At 39.9% G+C, this 13,026-nt stretch overlaps 1 protein-coding gene across 1 annotated transcript in view; it reads right to left on the reverse strand.

The window, feature by feature from the left end:
• The window catches only part of LOC139627414 (neural-cadherin), a 245,134-nt gene that overhangs the window by 74,822 nt on the left and 157,286 nt on the right, over nucleotides 1–13,026 (reverse strand). Inside the window, exon 27 of the mRNA XM_071488143.1 lies at nucleotides 1,019–1,146. Within this exon, the coding sequence (XP_071344244.1) occupies nucleotides 1,019–1,146 (128 nt within the window). The remainder of the gene's footprint in view (nucleotides 1–1,018; nucleotides 1,147–13,026) is intronic.

Consider the following 13,026-nt stretch of genomic DNA (forward strand, 5'->3'; position numbering starts at 1 on the left):
AGCTCCAAAAGAAAGTCAGTCCTCAAGACTCTCATGTTAAAAGGGCTCAAATTTACAGCAGAAACAAACATGTTTACAGCCTGGTACAAAAAACAGTTTTAGTCTCTTTTGCTAATTTTCCCCTTCATGGAAACTGTAACAGGGGGTGAATTATTATATAACTCACTCGTTTGAATTTTATTGAGGCTTAAAGTTCTGCATAATTGAGCGTGTGCTGATTTGAGTGACAGGTGGGTGAACGTATGCTTGCAACAAACCGGCATTCACTGAAGTCTCAGCTCCACACATTTTTGGATTAAGACAAAGGGAAGCTGCTCAGCTGATTTCAAGCATACTCACACAGAGCCAAGGATACAGGTGAAATGCCTTTATTGTGTTAGGACATATCAGAGTAAAATATATAACAAAAAGCAGCTTCCCTTTGTCTTAATTAACCATTTCAACTTCACGAGCACCTTGCTTTCACCTGTAGATTCACAATGACATAACACATTTTGTGAAGCCTTTTTGGATTAGCTCAGCTCCGCAACCACACTGACTTAGTGGTTTATTTGCTTTTTTTGCCTCAGCCACAAACATATTTAGTAGTAGTGTCATTTTTGATATTTGTTTCAACAGTATGGGCAGTCTCAGAGGACAAAGAGGTATTTACAAGACAGTAGCTGTAGAGTGCCTGAGGGTCAGGGGACAGCTCATAGATAATCACTTGCAGAACAGAAAGCAGTAACACAATGTCATTTCCTCTCCTGCATTAGTAAGAGGTCTGTCTTAGCTTATGTGACATGTTTATATGAGCATGACAACTGAGCAGTTGTTTGACATTATACATTAAAGTCAGACGTCAAAAGATGATTTTGATACAGGAAGACATTTCTGGATTTTACAGATGAAAGTGTGAATTTGAAAGAAAAAAAAAATGTTTTTCACTCTCCAGTGTTGCTCAGTGTGAATCTACTTGAAGCTTATTTGTTAAACGGTGTTAAATGGCAGTTGGTGTTAAATGGGTGAAGCGTCCCACCTTGCTGTTGCTGCGGACATCCAGCCGATGCCAGCGCCTGTCTGCCACATTCACGTTGCCTGGCAACTGTAGCACCACTGTGCCAGAGCCATGGTTGATTTTCAAGGTGGGGGTCCCATCTATTAGCTCTAGGTGGAGAGAGAGAGAGAGAAAGGAAAGAATAAGGAGGACTGGTGAGGGGTGAGATTACTTTCTTTGAAATCAGCAGGTTTTAAGAAATGCGGATTTTTCGGAGCTGCCATCAACAGTTTGGTTTGTTGACAACCAGCATTCGTTGCTGGTATTCAAGTCCCTGAAACTGCACTGAAATCACTAACAGTGCTGCGTGCCAAAGAAATAAGTGCCTAAAGTGGCATATATTATGGAGCAAACACTGACAGTGTGGTAAACTGCTAATATTGTCTCTGTATATTAACATTAATGAGGATTACTGCACAGAGCCTGTTGTGATGTACTTCTTTTCTTCACATCTCACGGCAGTCAACAAACATCAGACAAAAGTTATTACATTCTATTTTCTGACTTACTCAAATGGGAAATTAAAAGTTAATGAAGTGGTTAAGGCTGCTTGTGTGCATATGTAAAGAATTATGGGAACGCACGTCTGCCAACCACCACTGGCAATCCATCATCATGCATGCTGGATGAAAGTTCATGCAGACACATCACACTGAACAGTAAGCATCTTATTGCCCTGACTTCTTACTTCACGCAACAGTAGTCTTTATTTAGAGTTTTCAAAATGCCTGTTTCTGGACTTTATAAAACCGGATCTCCATTTTTAGGTCTCTAATGGTTTCCACAGACTGTTCAGTTATTCTCCTGGGTCTGTTTTTATTAGATCTAAAGGGATAAAACTGCAGTTATTTTATTTTTCCTCCTGTTGCTCTTATTGCCCATGAAATGACTTGCCACAGTCAGAGGTTACTGTTAAAATCGCCTGTCATGTTAGTGTTGTGCAGTCTTTCCTAACATACAGCTGATTGCTTCACCTTTGCATTAGTGCACAGTCTGTGGCCGTGAGGACAAAAAGTAAACTTCTGGTGAAAAAAAAAAAAAGGCTGAGCTGAATGATTTGCATTCATTTCAGGGAATGTTAAAATTACAACTGTGACTGCAGCGACTTCACAGAAAATGTAGTAATAATGTTGTTTTGAAGTTATGTCTTATGTGACGACTGTCGTATGTCTCTTGCCAGTTGTATTCAATTAAAAATAATAATAGGCCGTCACAGTTCATGTCCAATACCTCATTGTTCCCAATTTTCCCCACTGCCACCCCTGCAGCTACATTTCCCACGCCGCCCACTGCAGAATTAGGAATTCAGTTTCCACTAAAACATTTGTTCTCATTGCTCATTTCGAGTGCTCCCATTTGGCACTTTGTTATCGCCTCGTCCGGCAAACTGTAAATACCAGAGTTATCATTTAGTAATTTAAAAAATGAAGCCAAAACTCCAGGGTGAATTTTGTTAACTTCGAACTTTGTCTTAATTTTTCAAATTGGCTGCAACTTCGGGAAATATCTTCATGAATTTGACAGCACACGTGCTGCAAATCCTCACAACACGAAGGAAGTGCTTCCAGTGTTTCCAGTTTTGAACCTGGCTGGGTCGCACTTGTTGTTCACTGATTTGTGACTTGTGCAATAAGTGCACATGGATGTATTCTGATATATGTATTGTAATGCAAGTGTGTCCTAGGCAGGTTCATCACTTTTTTTAAGTTGTTAATTCCGACAGCAACAGGTAAGTCAGGGAGAGAGAGGCTGACACACAGCATAGAGCCACAGGTCGGACTGGAGCCTGTAGCCACAGGGGCGTCCGCCTCATCATTCACCTAGAAGTTGTGAGTATTTGTGTTGCATGTGTTGTCAAGTGGTTGAAAATGTTTTCTGAATCAGTTTGTTTTGTCTAATTGCATGTGTTCTCTTAAACTGCAGTGCTTAGGTCACAGGGTCACCCCGTAGATTAGCTGTGATTGGCTGAGCCACCTTTGAAGCTGCATTACATCAGTATCACTGTGCCAGACAAACTGTTTCCAAATGTCATATTTTGTTGAGATTTTTGCTAAGCACCACCCCTTTAGGTAAAGAGGAGCACTAACATAACTGAACACTACTTCATTCGTTGCACAATTAATGACAATATCCAGATAACTAATAATCTGCTCCGCGTCGTGCCTGACGACGCCCCGTTGCTGTTCTCAAACCACGGTAACCCAAAGCCTCTTGGGGCTTATTGCTTTAGTTTGAGTCAGTAGAAGTTGGAAGTCAGACAGAGGCTGACAAAAATCAAATTCTTTTCTCCCTGCTCTTTGTCTGGCTTCAGCAGAGCTTTCGTCATCCCTCTTGCTGCATCTCTTGCAATGTCAGTCTGTCTATCAACGCTCTTTCATCTCCTGTCTCTCTTTTACCTCCCGCCTTGTTTCTCCCTTTCATTTAGTTTCTCACCGTAACTGACATTTTTTTTTTTTTTTTTTAACATCATGCCGCTTTCAAATAATTCACAAACGCTTTCTACTGACATTCTGCTTTTTAACTGTGCCTTTTATGAAACCACTGTTTTCTACCAAGGTTACTCATGTCATGTATCTAGGCGTGCTGATCCCTAGCGTTTGTGTGCAGTAGCATTATCACCACATTCTCAAATGATTTCACGTGATGGATCTTACTGCATCTTCACCTTGAGCGGGAATAAATTAGGTGTTGTTGAGTGGGTGAGATGCTGCTCCTCTCTAATTGCCTTGTCAAAGCTGACATGTGCCTTTGTGATGAGTGCCCCATACTTTATTATGCTACCTCTCATATAGATGCCTTAAAAAAAAAATCCAATGCCCTGGCTGTGTCATTTTTTAATCCACAGGGAGTGCAAGTTTGCTGTTAGCCTCACTTTGCGTTTCAACTTTTCTTCAATTACCTGCAAGTTGGTTTAGCCTGCTCCAGCTGCAAAATGAGTTGCTGCTGCACTTCAGGAATGAACCAATTAATTTTAATATATTGGCAGAGGCCAGACAATTGACCAGGAAGAACAGAGTAAATTCAATATATCAGTTCAATCCAAAAACCTCACTCCTTTGTTTAACTCATCCGTTGTCATCTTTAGACTCTACCACACTCTCCCCAAGTCTTGGTCACCTTATTCATTCCCTTCTCTCATTTACTGCCCCGCCAGGGACCCTTCACATTTTTTCTTCTCTATCTCACTCATCTCAGTCTCTCGATTTCTATTCTTCAGGCTGCCCCTCGCCCCCTCACTCTCTGGGGAATTTCTTCACTGTGCGCTAACGCTATCACCCCCAACCCTCCTTTTACACAGCCAGATATGTCAGAGCTGGCAGTATAAGCTCAAGGCCGCAAAGGACACCTGCATATGCCTGACAAAAAAGACCTTTTCAAAGATGTGCATACCTGGTGAATGCATACGGGCATGTGTATGCTGGGTGTAGGCACAGACGGACACCCACGACCCAGTTAAAAGGCAGACTGGCCAAGTGATCATCTGGTGCGGCTAAGGAGCGTTCTTGTCAAGATTGACGTGACATTATCCCAGGAGATGGATACAGACTTCGGCGGCGGGGGGGGGGGGGGATATGAAGTGAGGGGCGAGCGACAAGGAGTTGTGAGAGTCAAGAGTGATGCAGGAAGAAAACAAGGTGACAGGCAGATGACAGGTGGGATGATGGACACTGAGGGGAAATAAATGACAGATGAACAGTGCAAGCAAAACAAAAAGGGAGAATCAGAGGGTGATGATGAGAGAAGAACATGAGAACAAGAGGGGACAAACAGAAAGCAGATGGAGGAAGCAAAGAAATAATGAATGGGATATGCTCCAGTGCTCCAGCTTCATCAAATGAGTGTGAATCATGTCCTTGATTCACTTGATTCATTCTTTTTTTTTTATTATTTTTGTAAATGTGCTAAACAGACTTGCAGCAATTAAAGCTGTGTAAGTTCAAATATTTATTTTTGTTTCAAACGAGGAATATATGAGCTTGAATTATTCATAAAGAATGATTCCCACAATCTGCAATGAAACAGGGGCGCAGAATTTTACCAGAAACTATGAGATGTAGAAACCAGACAGATCATGTCTGTCAGTCATAATCATAGAGATATCTTTAAACCATTAAACAATTCAAAAAGAAAAAAAAGTGTGGGCAATGCAGGATGCAGGTTGCACTAAATAAAAGATCTGGCCAAATTAAAAGCTCTTGATTGGAGGTACAAAGAGGGAAGGGGAAAAAACTATTTTACGTTAAAGGTCCCATACAGTCTAAAGGGAGATATCCAGGTGTTTTTTGATTATAAAGCAGGTCTAGGTTCTATATTATTATTGTGAAAGAATCAAAGGTCCACAGAGAAATGCACACAGAATTATTATATTATATATATAATATTCAGAAACTGAGAAACTGAGCCTCAAAATGATTTGCCAGGACATCCAACCTTGCAGGATTTGGTTTGTGTTTACCTGAAATCTGCTATATATATTTTTTAATCACTCAGAAAACAGTCAGTAAGATGTAAAACTACATTGGGATAGTTTTTGGTTCTTAAACTCATATATTTTCTTATGGATATCAACACTGGAAAAGTGTAAAATATGGGACCATTAAAAGATAACCTGTGAGAGAACCCCGGTGAGGCTGAAACCAACAATGAGTGTAAAAACACACAGCCTGGTGTGACTGGTTAAGTTGAAGTAGTTTATATTTCTTCTTGTGTGTTTTTGTTTGGTTTGTTTTGTTACTCCCTCGTCAACACTACACATTTCTCATTCCATTTGTGTAATTCCCATATAAGACATATTGTGTGATTAACAGAAAGCTGCTTATAAACAGAAATAAAATACGCATCACCTGCATTATTATGCATGAATGATGAGTACATATTTTCCTTTTCATAAAACAACATTAGATCTTTTTTTTTCTAAGATAACCCAACAAATATTCAAAGTAAAGTGGCCCTAACAAACACCAACTTAACAGATGTAGGAGCACAACAAATGAACAACCAAGTAACTGAGGGAAATCTAAATAAATCTATAGTTTTCACTGCGATACAGCAGCTCTCTCCAGGATTTGTCCCTCTTGTCCAATTCATGTGGGAACGCCTCCGGAGCAGGAGAAGAGAATGGATTGATTTCTACATCACTTATCATTTGTAGAGTTACTTTAAACTGCAAAGTAGAAACAATTAAAACTGTAGTTATTGAAATCCTACAGCCTTAAAACCATATACAAATGTGAGGATTATTATCCCTATCACTGGCATAATAACTAATGGACTTCTGATTTGATGTTTGGGAAAGTTAAATGGAACTGAGCTCAGTGAAAGAGCCACACAGACACTTACAAACAGAGACAGACAGAGGAACGAAAGGGATGCAGGAGGCTGACAGACCAAATGGGAAGCTACATCTTCATAGGGGCAAGTATGACTTTTAAATGCTCTGGGTATACCAGGGTTAGGACAAGACTTTGCTCTTAAAGGGGTCATCCACATGACCAGGCTTCTTATCTGCTACTCATATGTAATTCATGACCTCCTACTCTGAGACAGACAAAAGGGAGGGAGGTAGAGAGAGAGAGACAGTAAGTGTGTATGCTTTGTGTGCAAGGAGAGCTTGAACTCCCACAGAGTTGGAGCTCTTAAGTATAAAAAATGTCCTCCTCTTCTGACGGCCTGGGGATACGCAGGAGTCAAACTGAGAGCATATGGACTGCATAAACAGCATTACAAATCACACTGCTACACACATATACCCACCCGTCACCCATCCACCCACACACACAGAGAAGCAGCCACATATACACTAATGCCACAGAGAAGTCAGCCTGTGTACAAATCAGCAGGTGATGCAGCAAGTGCAGAGCAGAGAGCATCTTGTATAAACGATCTGTCAGCTAGCTAGCCAGCCCCGCAGCCAACGCATATTGGAACTCCGCATCCAGCAGCAGTTCCTATTTGAAAGCCATTGCAGAGCCAAGTTGGGGGCACTGCTACAAAACAGCTCTGTGGAAAATGAACAGAACGCCAAAGTGAATCTGTGTGTTTATTTGTGCTGCTGCTCGCTAGGTCCTTTTTCTTCCATTTATGGTCTTTATTCATCACTCAGTTGTCCTTTTCTCATAGTGACACCATATGAATAAATATCTGACTATGTTGACATGTTGAGAATATGTTCTTTCTGGTTCAAGAGAAGAGTTAAAAACAAACATATCCTTCAGAGAGTCCTTATCTGACCCCCCGCCAGCAAACTTTTTCCACTCTGGAAGGTGTTGTAATTACACAAATTGAATTTGTCTTGTTCATTTGTCTATTGATTGGACAAGCACTGGCCTCTGGCTGGTAGTCTCTGCATGCACATGTGAGAGAACGGTCCTGTGTGTTTGCTCAGGAACCTGAGAGCAGCTCTGTAGCTTTCAGCCATGTTCGTCATTTATTGTTGACCTCGCTGAAGACAAATTGCTTCCGTGACAATCAGTTTCACTAATACAACTGAGGGCAAGTGTGGCAGTGCTGATCAGGTGTGTGGCACCAGGAGTAGCTTCTTGATAAAAAAAGTCAGACTTGGAGGAATGCCAACATGATGCCCTTTTCTTTTCTATGTTCAGTTTATTCAAAAACACCCAGGGAACCTGTAGATACAACAGAACCTGCAACTGATTAGCTTAGCGTAGCATAAAGACAGGAAGCAGGGACAATGCGCTACCTACAGGCACCACTCAAATGAACTAATTAACGTATATATATATATATATATATATGTATGTGTGTGTGTGTGTGTGTGTGTGTGTGTGTGTGTGTGTGTATATATATATATATATATATACACATACACACACACACACATACACACATATATACATATATATGTGTGTGTGTGTGTGTATAATTTATTTACTTAACAATTTCTTGGCTGGTAATTTCCTGGAGGCTCCTGGCAGCCCCCTGGTTGCCAGGCAACCTACCAGTGATGACAAGTCTCCAGAAAATTCATTGCAGCTGTCAAGACGTTGTACAACAAATAAGTGTATTTCTCAGAATATTAAAATAGTCCTTTAAGGTAGGTCGAAAGGCTGTGCCAAGAGCAGTCAACTAAATTACCCAAGATTTGCCAAAAGAAAAAAAAAAATCAATTTAATGTGGAGAAATCTTTCATCTGAAATCTTGTGCCATACTGTAGAGGTAAACGTGCAGCCTGTGGGAAATCATGTGTTTCACTGGGGCCAACATTTCCAGATGTATTTATATTATTTAGCTTAGATCAATTTCAAATCAACCAAATCTAGCACAAACATTCACTTGGACTTAAAGATGAACTTATTACATTTTGGTGGTCAAAGGTCACTGTAAACTCACAAAACACATTTTTGGCCATAGCTCACAAATTCATACACTAATTATGACACAATTTAACACCAATGCTTACTAAGATAAAAAGATAAAGTGATCACATACTATATCCAAATAGCCAAGGGTCAACTTCACATCATAACTTGACATCATAATGTTCTGCAAAAACACTTCTGGACATTATTCCCCCAACCCTTACTCAGGGGGGAGAGATTGTGACAATATTTCCTGCAGCTTGGCTGGTTGGTGGAGGCATGTTGTTCTTTGTAATGCCATACTCATACGCACATGTCAGAGGACAGAGTAATTACCACTTAGAAAGAATGCAGTCTGCAAATCATGTGTATGGTAAATCTGACATGACCGAATGGTGGCATAATCTTTCTTCCACACAATAATTCTAATTGATTGTAAAAGAGATATACTGTAAGTATATTCCAGATCAGGTTACCACTGGGAAACACCCACAGAATAAGAATCAGATCTATTTGTCACTTCCATACATAGGAGCGAGATACTGTTCTCCACCGGTCAGGAGGGTGTGACAGAACACGTTAAAAAAAGACACAGGGACACATATTAAAAACAAGAAGAAAAAGAGAAATGCGTAACAAAAACAAGATGCATATTAAACACAGAGTTTGTCCTGTGTGCAATGTATAGAACACGAGCTTATGTAATGGTATATTTTTAAGTCCTGGGTGTATTTTGTAGTGCTGGTGCAATCATAGCACACTCATCCGTGCACTATAGGTGGTAATTATAATGTCAGAGTAAATGCCAGCCCGGCAGGTGGAGGGCAGCTAGGACACTGCCATACTTGTCAAAAAGGGAAGCAAGAAGTGGTCACTGGAAACTTTTGCGCCACAAATACCCAGAGAGAGTGATGCAGATTACATTTTCCTCAGCTAAATCTTATCCTTACACAAACATGGACATGTTCCCCATGTTAATAACAGAGGTCTCCTTCCAGGTCTGCAGCTTTTATGGACAAATAAAAAGAAAAAAGTTCACCTTCTCTGTTTACAGAGGGACAATCACTCATGCATATTATAATGCTGGTGTAAGCCTTGTGGTGGAGAAGCAGCTTCATACAAACAACTGAATATTCATTTGATATTTTAAGCACATGCCTGTGTTGTTATTAGCTGTAAATGCCTATTAGCTATTCTTAAGCGCTAGTAGTTGAAATTAGAAATTAGTATGCAAATACAGTTAGCTGTAAGGGGTTGGCTGCCTATTTGCATTCTGTTATGCTGTTTTTACAGCACGCTGTATACACAGCAATCAAAATAACTGTTTTCAGAAACACCAACACAATCCGTGAAACAAATCCCGACAATTATCAGAAGTGTTTGCACACAAAAGCAGCTCAGTTAGGGTGGTACAACTGCGTTTGTTTGTGCCTTGAGTTACACATCGTGATCGCTAATTTTAAAAGGTTACTCCACGCTCATGAATAAAATATATGTACAGTATTGTTCAGTGAAACTAAATATTGTTCTTTGAACTGCTGCTCTTTTGTACTGGGAACGTGGATGAGCATGTGTAAGAAGATCTTAGCTGGGAAGAAACTGACCCTGAACCGTTAACAAAGATGGCTGCTCTAATATCAAAATGTCTTAGTGGAAATTTAAGGCGTCACAAATTAATGAACAGCATTTACATGCAGGTAAAAATAAATGGTTTTAAGGCAACATCCGATGTTCTGGTCTTACCTAGAACATAAGAGGTCATTTTAGGTATGGGTATTATTATGGCATATATGCATACACACACACACACTACACCAGCTCTGTGTTATAACCATGTAATCTCTTCTTCCCCAGCGGCTGGAGATTGGATATAGTACACAGCAACGGTGTGTGTTTGTGTGTGAGTGTCACACACCTTCTCTGGCCTACACAGCAGGGCCGGCTTGGTACAGCTGCCCCGCGGCAGGATAAAGTGCGGATGAGTGGGCGGCTTTGGAACGGCAAACCAACATCTCAATGAGAAGCTGAAGGTCTGTCTGTGTGTGTGTGTGTGTGTGTGTGTGTGTGTGTGTGTGTGTGTGTGTGTGTGTGTGGGTGTGTGTGGGTGTGTGTGTCCAGCTGTAGGGAATGTGATCTGGCACAATGGAAAGCATTGCTTAACAAGGCTTAATAATAAGGTGAACACTGTCTCGTACACACAAAATCACTCACTATAGTTATATGTTCAAAATGAAAATGATGGTGATATAGTAGTGCGTTCTTTCATGCCACTTGACATTCATAAATGAAAAAGCAGTTCAAGTTGTACAAGAGCCCCCTTTGTAGCCAGCTGCCATTTCTTTTTATCGTCTTCTCTTGCCTGGGTTCCCTTAAACCCATCCTTCACTTCTCTTTTCTCTCCAGCTCCCTGTGTATCCTGAAACTATTATGGTAAAAACCCTTTTAAACTACACTTTCAGCTTGAAGTCATGCCACAGACACACTACATTCAACTCTCACATTATCATTTCCAGTGCAGCTCTTGTACCTGTAATGCATTTATGTCAGGATGAGACCTTCAGGATTCACCTCACAGCGCGTTTGATTTGGGAGTAAATCAGCCCATTTTGTGTGATTTCTGGTGTAATTAAGCACCAATCCAATATGAGCATCCGTGTGAGGGGAGGGTGCTTGAAGCTGTGTTTTTAGGTTGAGGTTGAATAGCATTTCCTGCTCCCTTGTGCCTCGCTAATCTGACTTAATCAAAAACTTGTTGTTTTTGTTGTTTTACAGAGGACAAGTTCAGATTCTGGTCAGGGAAACCAACTCTGTGTCACTTTAACATCAACAACACATTTCTTTTACTTTGTTCTTTATGTTATATGCTCACTGTTATTGTGGCTCACTGTTTTATCTCAAAATCTAATAGGCATGCAAGCTTTACTACTTCTGTTTTGTTCTACTTTTGGTAACTTTTGCCCTTTACATGCTCTGCAACTGGATGCAATTTAATCAGCTCTGTGGTGCACAAGGACATGAGGGTGAGTGAGAAAATAATTTAATAATCGTTATAGTGCTGCCTTTTATTTTCATGTGCCTCAACTTGCGGTGAACAGTACTTCCAATCACTACTAACAATACTTCCCTCCCTTCTGCAGCTCTATTTTATATCTAATATTTAAAAACCAATCTATTTGTACGTTGTGTGATTAGTGAGGTATACGGTTTGTAGTATAGGCAGGCTACTGCAATATATGGCGCCAATATTACCCTTTTCATAAACAATCACATATTGGCACTCCAGTGTTGTTCATATCTGAATGTGATGGAGGCTCATCCCCGATTATGGCTGGTGAATATGTCTTTTAATAATGTTTGTATATCAGATGGATTTGTGCATTAGGTGTCCAAGCAAATAAATCCTTTGTGTGGTGTGTGTGACTTTTCTACTTAAGCCAAACCACTGGAAAACCTGTCTTACTTTGTCTAAAGGAACTGTTCACCTAAAGGAATAGTTAACTGTAAAAAAGATAAAATAAATAAAAATGGGTTGTTTTGGAAATGTTCGTTTTGTTTCATGATGGTCCTGAAGGGTAAGGCCCTGTAGATTTATCTGAAAGACAGAACTACGGTGACCGGGGAAATCATTGCTGTATAAAAGTGTTTGTTTACATCAGAGCTCATAGACAATAATCAGGTTCAGCTTTGACCTAAGAAACTCACTTTGGGGTTTAACCTCCAAATTAATTTAGTTAAGTTAGTTTAAATAATTTGTCTATACAGTGAGCTTGTTAACAACCTGTCTGATCACGTGTGCCTTTGCCCAATCCAAAGACTGTCAGTGCCCCCAAAAAATCCCAGCTTCACTTGATAATTTTATCAATTTCAAATGTGTCAGGATTTTACACAACTCAAGCACAATATGAAATAAGGTGGGTCATGTATTATTAGCCACTGTCCTGTAGAGTGGCCTTATCCCAAAATCTGGTTTTAAGTAATGTATCAGTGCAGTTTATATTCTGCTTTCATAGTGTATATTCCTAAATGGAAAGGTTGTAAAATAAAGTTTTTTGAGTCAAACTACCATAAACTATTTTACACACAGGAAACCTGGTAGCAGTTTGTGCAGCACTAGAGTAGAATTCAGGAACTATTAGAAGATGCAGTGAAGATGAGAAAAAAAGGTTTAAAGATTTCAGACTGGTTGGCAAACTATAAGACAGATATAAATGTAATCCTCTTACTTTATGTCTTTCCACACTGATCATTTTGCAAAAAAAAAAAAAAAAAAAAAAATCGCTGCATCACAGATTTCACACAATACCTAAAAATGCAGACACTGCATTCTGCCTTTGGATAATCTTCACAATATTCTCAGAGAAACTACAGTATCTACCAACAACATGTATATATACCCCTGTATATACCACTGTCTTTATAGTTTCCTTTGTTTAGGCCATGTGGTCCCAGTGGCCATTTTGAATCAGCCATTTTGTCTTTGTCTGTCCTAGTCCTTCGCTATTAATATGGTAAATCTGGTTGCAAGTTATTAAGTAAATTACAAATCACAGTTCCTAATTGATAGTATATTTTGAGACTGAATGAGTGAATTGACCACATTTCCCTGTTTACGGTGGTGCCCTGAGGATAACTTAAATATTAAATACCTTAAATATTGTTTATAATTAGTTC

The sequence above is a fragment of the Trachinotus anak genome, unplaced genomic scaffold (genome assembly GCF_046630095.1).
Source record: "Trachinotus anak isolate AG129_WGS33_773 ecotype Australia unplaced genomic scaffold, CSIRO_AGI_Tana_v1 ptg000011l, whole genome shotgun sequence".
NCBI classification, from domain to species: Eukaryota; Metazoa; Chordata; class Actinopteri; order Carangiformes; family Carangidae; genus Trachinotus; species Trachinotus anak.